At 43.2% G+C, this 21,122-nt stretch overlaps 1 protein-coding gene across 1 annotated transcript in view; it reads right to left on the reverse strand.

Annotated features, from left to right (window-relative positions):
* LOC126235364 (uncharacterized) overlaps positions 1-21,122 on the reverse strand; it is a gene marked incomplete at its 3' end in the record, with an annotated part of 1,261,863 nt that overhangs the window by 510,401 nt on the left and 730,340 nt on the right. The window contains exons 31-32 of the mRNA XM_049944087.1: positions 18,986-19,129; positions 15,083-15,145 (exon numbers count right to left, since the gene is read on the reverse strand). Of these exons, the coding sequence (XP_049800044.1) occupies positions 15,083-15,145; positions 18,986-19,129 (207 nt within the window). The remainder of the gene's footprint in view (positions 1-15,082; positions 15,146-18,985; positions 19,130-21,122) is intronic.

Below are 21,122 nucleotides of genomic sequence, written 5' to 3' on the forward strand. Positions count from 1 at the left end.
AACGGAACGAACAGTGTCTTGAAAGGAGGATATAAGATGAACATCAACAAAAACAAAACGAGGATAACGGAATGTAGTCAAATTAAATCGGGTGATGCTGAGGGAATTAGATTAGGAAATGAGACACTTAAAGTATTAAATGAATTTTGCTCTTTGGAGAGCAAAATAGCTGATGATGGTCGAAGTACAGAGGATATAAAATGTAGACTGACAATGGCAAGGAAAGTGTTTCTGAAGAAGAGAAATTTGTTAACATCGAGTATAGATTTAAATGTCAGGAATTCATTTCTGAAAGTATCTGTGTGGAGTGTAGTCATGTATGGAAGTGAAACATGGACAATAAATAGTTCGGACAAGAAGAGAATAGAAGCTTTCGAAATGTGGTGCTACAGAGCAATTCTGAAGATTGGTTGGGTAAATCACATAACTAATGAGGGGGTATTGAATAGAATTGGGGAGAAGAGAAATATGTGGCACAACTTGACTAGAAGAAGGGATCGGTTGGTAGGACATGTTCTGAGGCATCAAGGGATCGCCGGTTTAGTATTGGAGGGCAGCGTGGAGGGTAAAAATCGTAGTGGGAGTCCAAGAGATGAACACACTAAGCAGATTCAGAAGGATGTAGGTCGCAGTAGGTACTGGGAGATGAAGCAGTTTGCACAGGATAAAGTAGCATGGAGAGCTGCATCAAACCAGTCTCTGGACTGAAGACCACAACAACAACAACAAATCTCGTGTTCACAGTAATCTATGATCTTGTAATAATAAACACTTAAGTATGTTACGTAGACAAATATATTTTCGAAATTTCATTGCTATACGATAATTATTTTTGGGGTTGAGATTTTTTTCCGTACACCTTAGTTACGTTACACACCGCCATGTTGCATGCTGCGATTCGGAGCCCTCTTGCGGCAGAAGGTTGCAACCTGCGTCAGCGAAGCGGGAAAGATTTTCTTTTTTTTTCCTTTATTGAATTTCAATTCCCCCCGAAGGGGGCGGCCTGGCAGCAGCTTAGTACGCTGCTCTACAGCCTACAGACTTTTTTAAAAACGGAAGAAGAAAAGAAACAAAACAGGCGATAAAACGGTGACTTAAGAATGTAAAATGGTGGAAAATCGTGGAAAGTTAAAACAGAAAGCAAAGGGGTTGGCAATGTTAATAAAATACACAGGAATCAGACAAGTAACATAGTAGACACACAATTAAAAAACCTGGCGACAAGAGATAAAAAATCACACCCAGTGACAGTATGATGGCCGTTCGCAACACTTCGGAGAAGACACACAACACACCGTACTAAAATGTCGGCACAAAGATAACACACCGTAGCCGAGGGCAGATGGGGGGGGAAAACAAGGAGGGAGGAGAGGAAAAATGAAAGGGGTGGAACCAAAGGAGGGAGAGGACTCGTAAGGGGGGGAGGGGCACGGCAGACGCGAGAGGGAATGGGAAAAGGCAGAGGAGGGAAATGCAAAAGGACTTGGGGGAGAGAACGGGGGGGCAGAGAGAGGGTACACAGGGAAAAAAAAAGAGGATGGAAGGGGGGGGGAGAGGGAGCCCAGGAAAAGGACAGAGGAAAGAAGGGGGAGTGAGGATTAGAGTTGATAGGAGGGATAAATGGAGGGAGAGAGGGCATCATCCAGGATGGGGAGTTGATGGAAGCCACCTTGGGAAAGGAGATGAAGGGTGTAGAGGTGGAGGGTAGGGGGGACACAACAGTGAAGACGTGGCAGGGTGCGGGGAGGGGAGAGGAGAGGAGCAACCAGGGGGTGAGGGGGATCAAGGCGGCGGGAGGTGTAGAGTATGCGGATATGTTCGAGGAATAGGAGCAGATGGGGGAAAGGAATGAGGTCATAGAGGATCCTCGTGGGGGACGGGAGGCGTATACGGAAGGCGAGGCGGAGTGCATGACGCTCAAGGATCTGGAGGTACTTACAGAACCTGGGGGGGGGGGGGGCAGATATCCAGGCGGGACTGGCATAACAGAGGATGGGACGGTTTGAGGATTTGTAGGTTTGGAGGATGGTAGAGGGGTGCAACCCTCATGTCTGGCCAGAGAGGAGTTGAAGAGTAGGAGGCAGTTGTGGGCTTTGGACTGGATGGAGCGGAGATGAGGGATTCAGGTGAGATGACGGTCAATGGTGAGGCCAAGGTAGGTGAGGGTGGGGGTGAGGCGGACAGGACGGCGGGAAAGTCGACAGAATAACATTCATGAAATCTACTACCTCAACTGATATTGGGAACAGAATAAAAAAATCAGGGGTACATCTTCATATATTAACTTGGGAATGAACAGTCAGAATGGGAGAAATCCACATGCACCGACTCTTCCAAGGCTTAAGGTAGCTCTTATTTAACAGTGCGATTCATGCTGAGGGAATGGAAGGATTTTTCGCCACTTTTGTACAGTTATCTTTTTGGTGGTACCCAGATCTCCAGGCTGTCAGAAGGCGTGACCTGACACTGGGTTTCACGCAGAACTTAGGACGGTCGATTTTATTTGATTTTATAGTGCTGTAAATCGAACTGAGCGTTTCCGATATTGCGATGCGGATCTCTGGTACATGTAATATCACGACTACTTTTTGTGATAATTCCACGTTGTTCGTATGTTAAACGTATCTACAATAACTGTAATTCTTCAGTGTGTCCCACACTGTCGCGGAATATCACTTTTTTTACGTGTTTATAACGTCATCGCAATCTCCCAGCTTCCCCACATGGTCAGGACTGAAACAACAGCGGTAAGTACAACCACGTAACGGCGTTACATGCAGTGCCTAAAATAATTACTAAGAATAGCGTCTGTGAACTGTTAGAAGTGCTTACAATGGTGTGTCGGTAATAGCTGTCTTCTTGAAGGATCGAATGGAGTACCATATCTTATTACCACTGATGTTTAAGAAATCATGGTAACGGTTTAACGTGCAGCCTACAATTCGATTATAAGAGGAGCACTCGATATGGTCTACGATGGGGAGGGAAATCACATTAGAGAAACGATGTATAACCAGTCCGCAGTATCGTCGGGTCAGTTATCGGCTCAGATAATGTTCAGTTATGAGGCAATGATTGTGAGGCCTATGCGGACGTGCGAGGCAGCAGGGAAGCGGTGGTTTTGGTTATGAATTAATCGGTAACGAGTTCAGAGTCTATGTAGTGTTTAGTGAGAAGGAACATTAAATCTACTGGTGATGATAGTAATTGCAGTGTAGTCAATGCTGCATTACGAGAGGCATAATAAGAAGTGCCGGAGGCAGAGATGAGTGGATGTATACTATATGAGTCTCCACGTGTCAAGTTCTTTAGCATTCAGATGAGACATAAACTGGCGTGGTACCAGTTAAGTTGACTGAAAAACTCGGCCCTGTCTGCTTTGTAGCTAGAAATCTTTCTCTTTCAGTGGACTTACAGACACGATTGGTGATATGTATTGCATACTTACATCATTACTCTCCAATGACATAATATTCTGTACGATTTAAAGGTTTTCAGTGACCTTAGCTGCATTTGGGCATCAGAATGAATCTATGGTAACAGGTGAAAATTTGTCTTGGGTCTAGACTCGAACACGGATCTCCCACGAGCAGTTGCCTTAACCGCCTTGGCCATCCAAACACTCTTCCCATCCGATCTATATTTCTAACCTGTTACACACTAATAGCATAGTGTCACATAACCATGAACCCCTCACACGCCGTTTCAGGTTCACACAAGAGATCGATCGGGCTTGGTGTGCAGCCGCAATGAAAGAATGGAACCGATTCATTTCGATGCCCAGATGCGGCTAATGTCATTGAAAACCCTTCAGTAGTATTAGTATGGCCGCTGGATCACATAAGGCTCTCGGACAATTATTGTGTACAGTTTCTCTGAATGGGTAAGCATTACGCCCTCCACCAGTCACAATAAAATAAAAGTAGTGTTAATGTAGTTCTTAATGACGGAATCCCTTCAGTCCAGACAACATACCGTTTAAATGTACTTCATTTCTGTACTACATGTACCCATATTGTAGGTAGGAAAACATTATTGCAATTACTGTTCTGCTAACTTACATTCTCCATAGACGAGTAAGATTTCTATATTCTCTTCAGCTGAAGACATTTGATTGACTGGCCGGTATGTATTTTCCTTGAGCTGCCATTTATTTACTGTCAACTCCAGCAAGTGGACGAGCTACATTACACCCTTATTCCTGTACTGCGTGATAGTGCAAGATTGTCAATGTCGCAGGTTCGAATCTTGCCTCGGGGATGGATGTGTGTGATGTCCTTAGGTTAGTTAGGTTTAACTAGTTCTAAGTTCTAGGGGACTAATGACCTCAGAAGTTGAGTCCCATAGTGCTCAGAGCCAGTTTTTAATAACGTCATGTTTACGTGATTGGTGCACTGTGATACGCTTCTGAACAGGTCTTGAGGAGAAAAAATGCATTATTAAATAAAAGTATTGAGCTGTAAAAAGTTCTTCTTGTGGGACAGCCACAACTGTACCAGTCTATTCCGTAAAACAAAGAAACCTCACAACAGTTGCTGAATCAACAATCTTTCATTGCATACACGACCGGTGTCGGAACACCTAAAGTTCCATCGTCTGGTGTAAACTATAATAGTGAACATATTGAGCAACAAGAAAATGGAAGGGAATACTCAAGCTTTAAAAAAATGTCAGATAAGAACTATACAGTTAAAATTTTTAAAATAAAATAAAAAAGAGTGTAGTGCGTTGCTTACAAATAAAATCACTTAAGCACCTGAGGTCATCCGCGCCCCAACGTTGTCACGGAGCAAAAAGTTCCGTGTCAAAAGAGTAAGAAAAATCCCAAAAACCGACATCACGACAGAACGCAAAACTCACCAGAATGATAAAAAATTCGAGATCCAAACAAATGCACTGATCGCTCTCTCAAAAATATTTTAGTTCATTATGACATTATTCAGGCAAGTTAAGGTGAGTGTGTGTAACGTAATATTTTTCCTCGTTTTTACACGTACAGCTTCTCTTCCCTCCTAGTGTTGTCATGGTTCCGTCTCCATTCTTTTATAGCTTCTCGCTATCCCGGTCTAAATAGTTTACCAATCACATATATGGTTCATACCGCGCCTGCGTTATGGGTCGCGTGCGTCCTAATACTCAAGGCTAGCAAGTACATGAAGTCCGGGAACACTTTCAATTATTAAATCTACAAGAACTAAACACTGTACAGATGTCATACATATTGCATTTTGAAGAGAAACTCTGAAAGCTTTTTTTTTTTTTTTTTTTTTTTTTTTTTACAAACATTCGATATGCGAACCATGAGTGACCCGGCAGACGTCAGTACGGTAATCGAATTTTTGCCATACCTGTCCTAGCATGACATCGTTGTCTGTGGCTGCCGCTTCCCATATTCTCTCCTGGAGCTCTGCTACATCACGTGCTAGAGGCGGTACATATACCAGATCTTTAATGTGTCCCTACACAAAAAAGTCACAAGGAGTGAGATCTTGTGATCGGGGAGGCCATTTAATGAAACAGCTGTCCCGTTCTGTAGCCAGCCGATTCATCGATGCGGCAGTTCCGTGTTCAGGTACTCACGAACTTAACGATGAAAATGGGGTGGAACTCCATCCTGCTGAAAGATGAACGAAGAGTCTGATTGCATTTGAGGCAATCAGCCATTGCTGCAACATGTCCAAGTAGGAATATCCAGTGACAGTTTTCGACGTGACAAGGCACAAAAAAAACATTTACCTTTGGATAATCTCGCTCAAATTCATTGTATTCGTGTGGGCGCTTTGTACCCCAGATTCGACAATTATGCCTGTTCACTTTCCCCTTAGTGTGAAAAGTGGCTTCGTCGCTAAAAATTTAGCGATCAACAATGCCATCCCCACCCTCATTCAATTGTTGCAAGTGCGAACAAAACTCAAAACACTTATCTTTGTCGTCGTCATTGAGCTTCTGCACTAGCTCCAATTTGCATGGTTTCATAGACAGCTTCTGTCGCAGGACTTTCCACACTGTCACTGGATCCATTTCGAGTTCACGGGATGCACGACGTACCGAAATCTTTGGCCTCCTTATGAATGTCTCTCATACGCCTCCACATTCACTTCACTCACACTGGGACGTCCGCTTCTCTTTGTCGGGCACAAACAACCCGTCGTAACTTATTTGTTGTGCCAGTGGTAAATGGCCTTCCTTGTTGGTGGCTTCTTACTGTACTTGGTTCTAAACACCCGTTGAACAGCCCAGTAACCCTGGGTTCGGTGTGGGGCGGCGGTGGGTGAGTGGACTGATGTAGCCTTTTGTGGGGTTTTGAACCACTGAGGGTTACTGCGGGGACGAAGCCTCTCCGTCGTATCTTCGTCCCCAGTTCCATACAATACAATATAATACATGAGGTTTGTGTTCGTAGTATCGGTGAACCAAAAGAGATAGCGCTTTTTCTTTTTCTAACTTCGGGATTTTTAACCTGTAGCCTCTGGTGCCTTGAACACTTTTATGCTGCGATTCACAAATGCGAACAGGTTGCACGTATCGTCAAAGAAGTAAAGTAAGTCTATTTAATTATTAACATCGCTATTGCGCGTAATTTTATTTGGACTGGAAAGATGACATTCTTAAACTGAGGTACATTTACAAGAGTTGCGCTATTCTTAAGCGTGATTGGCATGATCAAATTGTAAATCGAAACTCAGTAACTCTAGTTCATAATAATTCTTCATTTGGTTAGGGTTATTTGTTCTGATTTCGAGGCTGACACTGATCAACCAGAGCATTGTGACTATCTAACTAATAGACGGTATGTTCACTTTTGGCACGGATAGTACCGACGACGCGTCACCTAGCTCCCGTACATTCCGGGGAGGGGAGTGATGAGCTCTGACGCCACCTTCAGTCATATCCCATTGTGTTCATTGTGTTCGATTGGGTGTAGATCTGGAGAGTTGGGGGGGGGGGGGGGCAGCACACCAATTTGGTCTCGCCACTATATTCCTCGAACCACTCTATCACTCTTGTTGAAAAACGTCACTGCTGTCAGGAAAAGTGATCTTCGTGAAGGGGTGTACGTTGTCTGAAACCAGTGTACGACATTCCTTGGTCATCATGGTGCCATGCACTTTAATTACTCTACGTTATGTAGTATAAAATCATTCACAATTATTATTTGCTTATTATTTTTTGTGTGAATACCTGGGAATGAATGAGAAAGTGTATGTGGGACATACGTTAAAACTTAATGTCATTTTTATGTAAAACCTTATAAAACTGAACTGTGGGAAAATTGTGTTACAACCACGATGCTGATGACATATGTCGATGTGTGCTTGCTTTTGTAAGAGAGCAGCCAGAATAAAAGTCTGAAGCGGAATAAGTTTCTATATTAATTTAAAGAATATTTTGCAATTTGTTCTATTTTATTAAACAATACTGTATATTAGAAATTGAAATTGTAATGACGTCAATGACTATCTGATTAGTGGTTGGCTAAGGCAAGTTTTGACGCGAGAATGATCTGGAATGATCATTCTGATTGGTCATTCAGATCAATAGCCAATCAGAATTAAGCGGTTCCCGCGGGCAGATAATTAGATAGGCAGAGAGGAGAGGAGCATAGAGATAGCCGCTCGCTAACGTGCTTCCGGGTAACACTATACTAGATGTCTCCGTGAAAATAGTGTGTAAAACAAGGGACTCGGGAGTTCATTGTGTTTAGAACGTGTCATGACTAAAACGGCTTAAGTTACGAACATTTTGATGAACGTGTTATATTTCGGAATTAATTAGTTGAAGTTTTATGAGCGTGTGAAATTTTCGGTCATAGTGACAATTCCAAGTGGCATATTCCGTGTTCTTTATGGAATACTTTTGGGAGTACTTCTAACATAGAAGACCACTGAAACGACCGAATGTTCATCTCGCTAATACTGCTGAGTCAGTGACTGTTAGATCGCAAAATTTCATCGGGTCGGCCTTGCAGGAATTCTGGCTGCTTTTACGTATGAAATATGTTGGATAAACAGTTCAAATGGTTCAAATGGCTCTGAGCACTATGGCACTTAACTTCTGAGGTCATCAGTCCCCTAGAACTTAGAACTACTTAAATCTAACTTACCTAAAGACATCACACACATCCATGCCCGAGGCAGGATTCGAACCTGCGACCGTAGCGGTCGCGCGGTTCCAGACTGTAGCGCCTAGAACCGCTCGGCCACTCCAGCGGGCCTTGGATAAACAGTGAACTTGGAATGATAGAGCATTTGCATTATTAAATTCGGATTTGATAGCTATTTCATGAGCTTCCTTATGAATAAAAAAGGCGTTAATAGAATTTTCAAATACTTACTGCAATTAAACTGCATTTTCCTACGGCCCGAAATTTGTGAAAATGAAATTACAGGAACTGATTTGCAAGCTGAGTTACACGGCCTCTGTGTGTTATGTATTAGGTAGTGGTTCCATCAAGGTTGCTTTACACTGCCTAGCGTGTATCTACTACTGCAGAATGAAGCGACATCGCTGGCCGATGTGGATGAGCGGTTCTAGGCGCTTCAGTCCGGAACCGAGCTGCTGCTACGGTCGCAGGTTCGAATCCTGCCTCGGGCATGGATGTGCGTGATCTCCTTAGGTTAGTTAGGTTTAATTAGTTCTCAGTTCTAGGCGGCTGATGATCTCAGAAGTTAAGTCGCATAGTGCTCAGAGCCATTTTGATAATATTAGAGATTGAAAGACACACAAACACAGCTACGAAGAAACTTACAAACAAAGGAAATGCTGATCACAAATTCATATTCAGTGACTTCATTACAAGCTCTGCCTTCCTGACACGTCTTATAAGGAAATCACAGTATCAATTATAATAATAATTGTCCTTGAAGTGTATGTGACAATATGAACAATAATCGGCTATTGTTGCCTAAGGTTTTCTTTTCAAAAAGTAATTAATTTAGGACACTAACTCTTAATATCTAATAAAATTATATATAAAACTTGTAATGTGAAATAGAAAGAAAAAGGCTCTGTGCAGTTCCGAGACTTTCCCTTCCGATCACTGACTGTGATGGTCAGCCATTGTTTCCTTTCTCGTCTAAATTTCTAACTTTTTTCTTAGCAACCTCCTTTTTCTGACCAATTTGCAGTTTCTATTTTCTTATACTTTCTTTTTAACTCATTATTATTACTTCGGCATCTCTTCGCTGTAAACAATATGTGCCAGTATAATGGAAAAATTATGTTATAACGTGATCAAATATGCACGATTGGTTTAAAATACTAAGTAACAGATATTTAAATATGCAATAAATGAAAATGAAAACAAAGAAATTTCGCGCTGGTGAATTAGGCAGCTGCAGTGAGCGGAGCCAAGTTCAAAGCTATGCCTTCTGATGGTCATAACTACGTAGCTTGAGAATTATGGTCCAACTTCTCGCGGCGAAACGTTTTCTGGGGCTGATATCTTGTTAGTGCGTTTTTTCTCCTTAAAATACGAGCTCAAGTTGGTGCTTGGTGCTGTTTCCTTAACAGTCGTTTACCACCGATAGTTGGAGGGTCGCCATCCAACGGCAGGTGCTGGCAGTCATGTGGGACGTGGATGTCACGAGCAGAAATGTTATTTAGAACGAATGGGAATTGCTGTTCAGTCACCTTATACGCCTCAGCAGAGCGTCTGTCGGATTTGGTGGATGACAGTCCTTGAACTTAATCTGCTATTTATGTCTACAGAATGCACATGCAAAGTGGAATTACAGAATTGCAGGCAATGGTGCCCCTTGGACTTGCTTGGTGAGCACAGTAGCAAGTAGACTATACGAACATTTGGAAGTATTCCCTGGGTTGCAGGTATCATCATATGATGCATATTAGGCTTGTGCTAATTTCGTTTCATTTTAAAGCTTTACCGGTGGCTAACATACATATTTTGCTAAAGGTTTCTGTCTGTTTGCTCTTGTATTGAGGACTTGTGTTCGGTTTTATAATTTGACAGTATTCTTGCTGCCTTTGTGTGTTTAACTTTTGTACTCAGGATTAATTTAACAGCTTGTTGTTTTTGTGGATGCTTTGTCGGCATTGTAGTTCAAATTTCATTCATATACTCTTTCATGCAATCAGCCTGATCCATTTCCATTTTACCTAAAGAGTTTGAGTTCCATTTTCTTGATTTAGCAAGCTTATGTTGAACGATTGTTCACCGCATCTTCTCATTTACTGGATTTATAGGTCTCAGTTGATGCACTGGCTAGTAGTGCACATTTTTCCTCGGAACATGTATTAACTGAGCCCTTCATGGTGCGCTCTAGTAATGTATGGATTTCATACTGTGCCATTTTACACTGATTTGATGGAAAATTTACGCTATCTAGTACTTCCAAACGTCAACTGAAACTTTCTCAATTTTTCAGTTTTTATATAATCACTTGTTTTTTTATATTTAGTGATAATTGGTAAAGTTATTTTAAATATTATCTGAAGTTGTCTCAATTTTCAATTGCTAAATTATTGTGCTGTTTTTCTTACATTTAATTGCAATTATTAACGTTCCTGTGTATATAATTTTTTATTTAATATCATTTTTTATTTAATACAGTCTTTTCTGGATTATGGGTTACGGTTTTGTAGGCTAGTGCCTTACCACTCCCAGTTCCTCGCCTACTACAGTATTTCATTATGGACAAAAGATTATTTGTACTGGTCAAGAAAAATTGGACACTGACTTTAATATGAAACACTGAACCAGTTACTACAAATTTATTTGTAATGCAAACGTTTCGGTCACGTCCTTTTCCAACTGGGCTCAAATGTAGCACATTGTACATGATTGGGGAGCGTAGTAGGTGCCTAGTGGGGCACATGCACTCCGTTGATAAAGCGGAGATAAGCTACGCCCCCCCTCCCCTTTATTTTGATGCAGCGTGCTACGCTATTGTGACAGGGGGCTTTCAATGTCTACCAATACTTCAGACATGTAGCCGAAAACGAACAAAAAATTGAGTACATACGTTTATTTTTGCGAGGTTATAATTAAAATTTTTGGCTATTCCCTTGTATATTACAGTTTGATGGAAGATTTCACCACATTCCTCTGCAGGCGTGCATTTACTCCACACGCCATTGCTCGATCCGCACGCAGGGGGCAACAGTGGCTGCTATTCATTCCGACGCAAAATCTGGGAAATGATTCACCGGAAGCGAAGTGCACAGTGGGAGGGTCCGCCAGTAAGGAACAACTTGGCCGAGCATACGGGGAGCCGTACCGTGAACTCTGAGTCACAGTGTTTCCTGTCCTGCTCGCAGTCAACGCTGCTCGCTCTTGTCCTCTGAATGAAGCTGCGTCATAGCAGAACCGCCCTGTGTCGAAGCGTTAATACATCCCAAAGCAGACATTTAGTGCTGCTGAAGTTTTATTCGGTGTCTGCCGGTGTTCCCACGTATTCGTGTTTAGCATATTATGAACATGGCAAGACAGAAACCAGATTCGTGAATCTCTGGAAGGACATTTCTTTGGTATCGCGCTGGATATACAAGCATAAGCTCCTTAGAGCGTATCTCTGAGTAGGTGTAACTCCCGGATGGCACCGGACCGGACAAGCAAGCAACTTCACTGTACAGATTGAGAGCTGAATCAAATACGAAGTCATGAACAGCACTTGCCGTTTAGTTGGTATAAATACTCCAAATCGTAAATCTTCGGAACAGAGCAGGATTACAAATAAAACACTTGCACTCATGACGCAGATTTTCACGGAAAATTGGTATGAACTAACCCTAGCCAATTCCGTCACTCTTATCGAAGACTACGTCAACCAAACTAAAGTCTCAATACTCTGCACTAAGGTCTCTCCCTTTACCGAACAAGTCCACGCTCAGTAGATAGCAACATTACCCGAGAAAATGGAAAAGAGGCCGAGTAGAAACCCACGGCCGCGTCTGGAAAGACGTTTAGGATTCTGCCAGTCTTCCGTACTGTAATACTAATTAATTAAGAAGGACCAACTACTACCGATTGCAGAATTACACAACAGAAACACCACCTCCAACCCAGGAGGCACACAACTTTTACAATCCACGAAGGCCGCAGGCGATTCCTCTATTCCCCCCGCTCCCAAACACTCCGATCATAATGGCTTAGGATCAGAATGCAGGCCATTTGCTGTTCCCTTTAACAGTGCTTCTGTACAACTGTGAGTCAGCCATGTAGGCTCCGGCCGCAGCCCATTTAGGAGGATTATTCAGCTCCAGGCTAAAGAAATTCTCCTTTCCTCAGAAGCTGACCTGTCACAGACAACAGCTAAAGGGAGAGCACATAGACACGGTCAGAGAATGAGATAAAAGCCTTTCAATCGCCAAGACTGCACAAATTCCTCTTTATTTTTGACAGCCGATATCGACAGATATGAACAACTGTGATCTTCTGGTATGAACTATACCGCATAGACGTGCATATATCTCTTACCATGATTTGTGACATAATTTTTGAGAAAAAATTTTTGTTTGATATTGAAAAAAATCGAAATGGAAAATGTACATTAAGAAATCTTAAAAAATTTTTTGTTACAAAACGTGTTTATTCTGAGCTACCGCCCCATGCCACGTTGTCATTGTAGTGGCTAAAATACAGTACGCATTATAGACCTAAAACTTTCTCAGAAATAATACATTTACAGTTAAAAAGCACCTTGTGCACGTGGCCACGTTCGCATTCATAGCGCTCACGGATGATTGTTAATTCTTCAAAATCATAATACACAGTAAAATGCACATTTGCTCTTCTGATAGCGTTTGCGTGACATGTTCGATACACTGAGGATTCACTTTAGACGAGGTATATGATGCATCTCAAAATTTGCATTTTGCGGTATATTATGATTTTTAAGAATTAACAATCATCCGTGAGCGCTACGTGTGCGAACATAGCTAGGTGCACGATGTGCTTCTTAACTGTAAACGTTTAATTTCTGACAAACCTTTGTATAATGTCCTATATTTTATCCACCATAATGACAACGTGGCATGAGGTTCTAACTCAGAAGGAACATGTATTTTAACAATAATTCTCTGAATGTATGCTAATGTATAGTTTGCGTTTCCATCTTTTTGTAATGTCAAACAAAAAATTTTTCAAACATTACTTGACAGATCATGATAGGTGATATATTCAGTGTAAATACATTATGTTATAGACCAGAAGATACCATATCTGTCGAAATCGGTTGTCAAATATTAAGTCGAATTCATACGATCTTGTCTACTGCAAGTTTTCACCGAGTGAAAAGTAAATCACCCCTTTTAATTTCTCAAGATGAGAAAATTCTGTCAAATAATGAGAGTTGCAGAATATTCAAATTCTTTTTCGTTGTCAGTGTTCACATACGTTACTAGGAAGTCGTAAACATTTACGTCAGTCTCAGGAATGTATGTGAGTGTAGCTCAGCTTTCTTAGGCAATACTGGCTACACTGACGCACGCAGTCGGTATTTTTCTGTGAGACCCAAGAAAATTACTTCAGCGTCGTACGTGAAATTATAAAAACATGCAAAGAAATAAATCTATGCAATAATTGTGATGATACGTAAATTATTTTCCGCTTTATCTATAAAATAATTCATGTGGTCAAGTCAAAGTGAAGTTTTAATGCCACTTACTCTTACTACTAGGTCAAGCTTCTAGAAGCGTCTTTTCTCGATCTGTTGTTGTACCATAAGCCTGTAAATTTCGTTGTGCTGATAATACGCTTAAATGATTGTAATATCTAAGTCTGTACTTCGTAATACTTGACATGTTTGACTCCCATGTAAATGAAGATCATTTTTGTATACTTCTGCATCTTTTCAGAGGCAGTAAAGAAAAGATTGAGGGCGGATTGTTTGGTGGTATAACGATCGCAGACATTAAGTGCACTTTCGTTATTTCTTCATCATCGCTAAACAGAACCACCCTGAGATCGACCTACCGGTCCTTTCTTTCTGCTTTTACGTACATTTTTTACTAAGAATTTGGTTAGGTTGGTCGGTCATTTATTACTGAACAATGATGTCGTCAGTTTCTCCATTGGCTTGATGTCTCCGGCCCCACGAGATAATTCAGAAATGAAACACTGGTTATAAATATCAGGAATTTCATCACACTTTTTTAAATATAGGAATATAGGTTAGTTTCGTTTCATGGGGGGTATCACTTTCTTGTTACATCGTTATGGTTACAATAAAGGTTTTAGGAGTCATATCCTCTTCTTACCGTGACTTACTGAGAAAACTTTCATTTAAAACATCTTAGACCTTAAATAAGAGAGAGAGAGAGAGAGAGAGAGAGAGAGAGAGAGAGAGAGAGAGAAAGGGGGGGGGGGGGAGAGAGAGGAGAGAAACGCTTCAGTGCGCAAAAGTATTCATTTGTGGAACTATTGCAAATATGACCGCAGATTTCCAATCTAGGAGAACCTGTGCCACCGTTAACTTTACAGCCGTTATTCTTTCTGCTAATGAACAGTCGCTATATAACTTCAGTGGTGTCTGAAGAGTATTTATTCGTTTTTACGTAATAATCGGCATTTTATCCTCTTAGTTATGAGCTGATATAGTAGTGAAGTCAGAGCTGAGACGGAAACATTTCTCAAAAGATCCTCTGAGAGTGTTAGACAAGTATGTGATTCTTGGTTGCAGATGGTGATTCCATAGTGAAGACAGAGCTGAGACAGAACACCTCCCATAGAATGCTGTAAGACGATTAGATAAACATGGGATACGCTGTTGCAAACGAAGATTCCGTAAGTCCACAGTAGTACGTCACAACACTATTTTGCATCGGGTTTGTAAGTACTTACCTTTTGAGAAGAAGCAAACTTGCGTACATGTTGTAGCGAAGAATTATTGGTGATTGGATGACGATTTGCCACCCTGTAGATACTGTAGTGACCATCTGAAAATTACATCTTTCAGTACTCTCCACTGGACGGAGAATAACAGCACTGCTGTACATCCGAGAGTACGAGAAGGAACGTATGTTCTTTCGGATGCTTTTGAGGCGCAGGGATAAAGCTATGCGCTTTGCGTTTTCGCGGCAGAGGACAAGGGGTGCGCATGCGTAATTGATGCAGTCCTACCTGGCAGTATTCTCGGTCGGTCTCCTCCAAGTCATCCGCACTGTCGAGGTCGGGGTCACGGGCCTGCAAAACGAGATCGTATGTTAACAGTTATTCTGAATACGTGTACGTACACTGAGGTGACAAAAGTCGTGGAACAGTGATACGCACATATACAGATGGCGGCAGAATCGCGTACAAAAGGTGTAAAAGGGCAGTACATTAGCGGAGTTGTCATTTGTATTCAGGTGATTCATATGAAAGGGTGTCTGACGTGATTATGGCCGCACGACGGAAATTAATAGAGTCTGAACGCGGAATGGTAGTTGGAATTAGACACATGTGTCATTCCATTTCAGAAATCGTTTCGGAATTCAATAATCCGAGTTCCACAGGTGTTAAGGGTGTTCCCAGAATACCAAATTTCAGACTCAACCTCTCAACACAGACAAAGCAGTGGCCGACGGCCTTGACTTAATTAGCGAGAGCACAGGCGTTTGCGTAGAGTTGTCAGTGCTATCAGACAAGTAAAACTGCGTGAAATAACCGCAGAATTCAGTGCGGAACGTACGACGAACGTATCCGTTAGGACAATATGGCGAAATGTAGCGTCAGTGGGCTATGGCAGCAGACGACCGATGCGATTGCCTTTGCTGAGAGAACATCACCTGCAGCGCCTCTTCTGGGCTCGCGATCATATCGGTTGGACTCTAGACGACAGCAAAATATCGTGGACTTCATGCTCTCAAGCAACGATCTTGTTGAGTCCATTCCACTTCGCGTTGCTGCACTACACCGGGAAAAATGCAATCCGACGCCATATTAGGAGGGTATCCCATGACTTTTGTCATCTCAGTATAAATATCCTGTACTCGTAAAAACATCTTATGATTGTAAATACAGGTATACAGCTTCTCTAGTAATTAGTTATCAAGTTATGCTTCACAATCTTTTTGCTTAGCCTGTTGCAAAGATGTGGATCCATTTAGTTTACAAGCTACTGTCATACTTAACTTCTATGCATCGGTACGTGCTATCCATTTACGCATGAGCGCTATCAAAACGAAACAAAAGTATTAGGTCAACAAAACACATTCCAAATGAGTCTAAATTCTAGCAGTGGTTAGATAATATTTGCCTACTAACGCTAAGCAATTGACAGGAATAACTTTTTGCGGTATTTTTATTTAAACCTATCTACGCTGCTTACCAGAATTTTACTTCATTAGGCAGGTAATCAAACATTTCTTTCGTCACATCATTCACCTTTTTCAGCTAAATACAAACGTGAAAGAAGAATTATGAAGGTTGTTTTACGCATTTTATCCACTTTACAGACATGTTATTCGTCTTTATCTGTAATGGAGTGTTTGCAACTAATTTCGGTAGAGAATATGTTTACAGGTTGGCTGTACTTAAACTTTCTCTACTTGAACCAGTGTAGACGAACAAGTATTTACCGTATGGGTACCCAACTTTTAAGACTGATATTCAGACTACGCGCTGTAGGGTTTGCGTTGCTATTAGTGTTAGTCATGACCTGCCGTTAGGCGCCGGTGCTGGTACGACGAGAGGACTAGCTAATACCAGATTGCAGTCAGGCGTTATGGTCTCAGGTTACCAGATATTAGGTTGTTTTGCGGAAGTGTTTCGTATTTCAACCCCGTGTTCGGTACCGAAGTATGAGTGGTTCGGTTCTTCTAGAATGCCATTCATATCATTAATTTGATAAATCAAGCCAGTAACAAATGGTTCAAATGGCTCTGAGCACTATGGGACTTAACATCCATGGTCATCAGTCTCCTAGAACTTAGAACTACTTAAACCTAACTAACCTAAGGACAGCACACAACACCCAGTCATCACGAGGCAGAGAAAATCACTGACACCGCCGGGAATCGAACCCGGGAACCCGGGCGCGGGAAGCGAGAACGCTACCGCACGACCACGAGCTGCGGACAAAAGCCAGTAACAAATATGGTGTCTGTTGCCAGCCGACGGTGCCGCATTTGGAACAATTACAAAGACAAGTTCCTACACTCCTGGAAATTGAAATAAGAACACCGTGAATTCATTGTCCCAGGAAGGGGAAACTTTATTGACACATTCCTGGGGTCAGATACATCACATGATCACACTGACAGAACCACAGGCACATAGACACAGGCAACAGAGCATGCACAATGTCGGCACTAGTACAGTGTATATCCACCTTTCGCAGCAATGCAGGCTGCTATTCTCCCATGGAGACGATCGTAGAGATGCTGGGTGTAGTCCTGTGGAACGGCTTGCCATGCCATTTCCACCTGGCGCCTCAGTTGGACCAGTGTTCGTGCTGGACGTGCAGACCGCGTGAGACGACGCTTCATCCAGTCCCAAACATGCTCAATGGGGGACAGATTCGGAGATCTTGCTGGCCAGGGTAGCTGACTTACACCTTCTAGAGCACGTTGGGTGGCACGGGATACATGCGGACGTGCATTGTCCTGTTGGAACAGCAAGTTCCCTTGCCGGTCTAGGAATGGTAGAACGATGGGTTCGATGACGGTTTGGATGTACCGTGCACTATTCAGTGTCCCCTCGACGATCACCAGTGGTGTACGGCCAGTGTAGGAGATCGCTCCCCACACCATGATGCCGGGTGTTGGCCCTGTGTGCCTCCGTCGTATGCAGTCCTGATTGTGGCGCTCACCTACACGGCGCCAAACACGCATACGACCATCATTGGCACCAAGGCAAAAGCGACTCTCATCGCTGAAGACGACACGTCTCCATTCGTCCCTCCATTCACGCTTGTCGCGACACCACTGGAGGCGGGCTGCACGATGTTGAGGCGTGAGCGGAAAACGGCCTAACGGTGTGCGGGACCGTAGCCCAGCTTCATGGAGACGGTTGCGAATGGTCCTCGCCGATACCCCAGGAGCAACAGTGTCCCTAATTTGCTGGGAAGTGGCGGTGCGGTCCCCTACGGCACTGCGTAGGATCCTACGGTCTTGGCGTGCATCCGTGCGTCGCTGCGGTCCGGTCCCAGGTCGACGGGCACGTGCACCTTCCGCCGACCACTGGCGACAACATCGATGTACTGTGGAGACCTCACGCCCCACGTGTTAAGCAATTCGGCGGTACGTCCACCCGGCCTCCCGCATGCCCACTATACGCCCTCGCTCAAAGTCCGTCAACTGCACATACGGTTCACGTCCACGCTGTCGCGGCATGCTACCAGTGTTAAAGACTGCGATGGAGCTCCGTATGCCACGGCAAACTGGCTGACACTGACGGCGGCGGTGCACAAATGCTGCGCAGCTAGCGCCATTCGACGGCCAACACCGCGGTTCCTGGTGTGTCCGCTGTGCCGTGCGTGTGATCATTGCTTGTACAGCCCTCTCGCAGTGTCCGGAGCAAGTATGGTGGGTCTGACACACCGGTGTCAATGTGTTCTTTTTTCCATTTCCAGGAGTGTATATCCACAAAGTGAATAATGGCGGTTCCATGAAGCAATGCCTGCGTGGAAATAGTAGTCAGTTACATGAATCAAACTGAGTGTTGATACGGCAAATGCAGAATTATGCGTTCGTTGTAATTTAAGGTTTATAATAAGCAACTTTTACCAACAAGTTAAAGGTAACAAAAATGTATTGAAGACTGTTATTACCAATAACAGATACAATTTTAGAGCTTACTAGGCGTTTTATAGTTTTCGCCCTGAGCCCCCACTTCAGCAAATCCTTTCGCCAGGCAATGTTCGGCAGTTTTGTTAATTTAATCTGGCAACCCTAGTTAGTCCCTACAGACGCTGACTTCCTCGTGTCCGTGCTGACGACAGCGGCCAGCTCTGGCGACAGTGCTTCAGATCAAACTACAAGCACCGACGTTCTACTTAAGTGCGTGAAGGTGTGATGACAGTTCGCAGGCGGCGCTACTCACGAGGGCGGGGTGCTCCTGGCGCAGCTCGGCGCACCACTGCTGGTAGGGCGGCCCGCAGCCGGACACCTTGGTCAGGAAGTCGCGCAGCTCGCGGCACAGCGGCGGGTTGCGGTCCAGCTCCACCCGCGACACGCGCAGCCACTCCTGCAACACGGCGCAGGCAGGCCGGGCTGAAGTGCTGCCAGGTGCTGACACGAAAACATTACAACTCCAGTCGCAGCTGGTAAGGTAACAGGCGATGAGAAACACTGCCACTACTCCATGATCAGGAACAGAAGACGGGCAGGATGCTGGCCATCTACTGTGTCACCCTCTGCAAAACGGCGTCGTGCAGATGCGGTATGGAAGACGCACGGGGTCCACAGACTGCTTTCACCTTTCTAGACGTTCTCATTCTGAAACGTTCCTTTCGTCCGTGAGGCCGGACTTTCCGTGGCGTCGCGCGAAGTCGCACTCGTCAGTTACGTTCCACAGATAATTTGAGCGATTCTTTTATCGAAATGATGTGGAACGAATAAATTTACAGGACACTTAAACATGGTTAGTTCAAACATTAACGAACACATTATCATTTTATACCTCCTCATGCAACTACACTTTAAATGGTTCAAATGGCTCTGAGCACTATGGGACTTAACTTCTGAGGTCTTCAGTCGCCTAGAACTTAGAACTACTTAAACCTGACTAACCTAAGGACATCACACATATCCATGCCCGAGGCAGGATTCGAACCTGCGACCGTAGCGGTCGCGCGGTTCCAGGCTGAAGCGCCTAGAACCGCTCGGCCACAGGGGCCGGCAACTACGCTCTAAAACAAGTTGTTTTTACTTTTTCGCTACCAGTTTTAAAGCAGAAATTCTTCACTGGAATAGAAGGAGTCGTCCACGAGAAATGATTTGAATTACAATTAAAACTTACAACGCTTCCTATCAGACATGCCTAACAATTTTTATTGTTGCATATTGACCTCCAATTTGAGCCACTGACAGCTTTAGCAAAGGGTAGTTTAGGTCATTTTTTACTCTAGCGCTGTAGATATGTTTTTCACTGTTCTTCAAACTGTGATGGATTACTTATGACGAATTTCATTAGCGAAAATATGTATCGTGAAAACGCAGTTAAAATAGGTAACTCCTTGGAGAGGTACCTACATGACGTCTGGAGGTGAGCACCACATAATATTCTTACTGCTCACTTTGTGCAATCAATACTTTCCTTCTAAGTCATGAGTTACCCCAGAAAATAATTATGTACGATATTGTTGAGTGGAAATACGCAAAATACGTCTGGAGGCTGATACGTTTGTTCCAGCATTAGCAATTATGCGAAGTAGCTGAACTTAATTGTTTGAGAAGGTCTGTAATACGCTTCTCCAAATTCATGTTTACATCAGTACCTACACCCAAAAATTTAGAGCATTCTACCCTATTTACTGACTCCTGCTCATGTGCTACATCAACAGTCGGTATGACTCTATTTGTTGTACAGAACTGAATGCAATGGCTTTTTAGAGTTGTTGGTTAATACTGCAGTGTCATCTGCGAAAGCAAGGCACCTTATCTCGATTCTTCGGGTCCCGCATTCAATGGTAACTGATTTGATTCCTAGATTCCTCAGCGTAAATTCACAAGTTTTGATGACTTTACCAAGCACCAGATTAAACAGAATGGGTGATGGACCCTGTCGTACTCCCCTTTTTTTATGTTGAAACTCCGAGATAGTTCTCCTCTGAACTGTATCCGCGAGAATCTATTTGATGAGGGTGTGTGTTTTTTGTAATCCACACATCGTTCTTGGAGTATTAGGAAGTTCGTTTGGCGATCGACGGAATCATAAGCTTTCGTAAAGTCGACGAAAACCACGGCGTTGTTCGTACTCCTTTTTTCTTTTAGTTGGAGAATGGTTTTCAGATTGAAGATCTGCTCGTTACAGGACCTTCCACGTCGAAATCCTCCTTGATATTCACCAACTGTGTGATCACATTGACTTTCTACGTTGTCCAGTAAAATCTTGGGAGAGCACTTTGTATCCTATGGGCAGCAGAGAAATCCCTCGGTAGTTTTTGACATCGGTGCCCTCTCCTGAAATATGATAGATGGTTTTTACTCCACAGCAGTTGTTGCCCGTCATTAATGGA

The sequence above is a fragment of the Schistocerca nitens genome, chromosome 2 (genome assembly GCF_023898315.1).
Source record: "Schistocerca nitens isolate TAMUIC-IGC-003100 chromosome 2, iqSchNite1.1, whole genome shotgun sequence".
In the NCBI taxonomy this organism is placed as follows: domain Eukaryota; kingdom Metazoa; phylum Arthropoda; class Insecta; order Orthoptera; family Acrididae; genus Schistocerca; species Schistocerca nitens.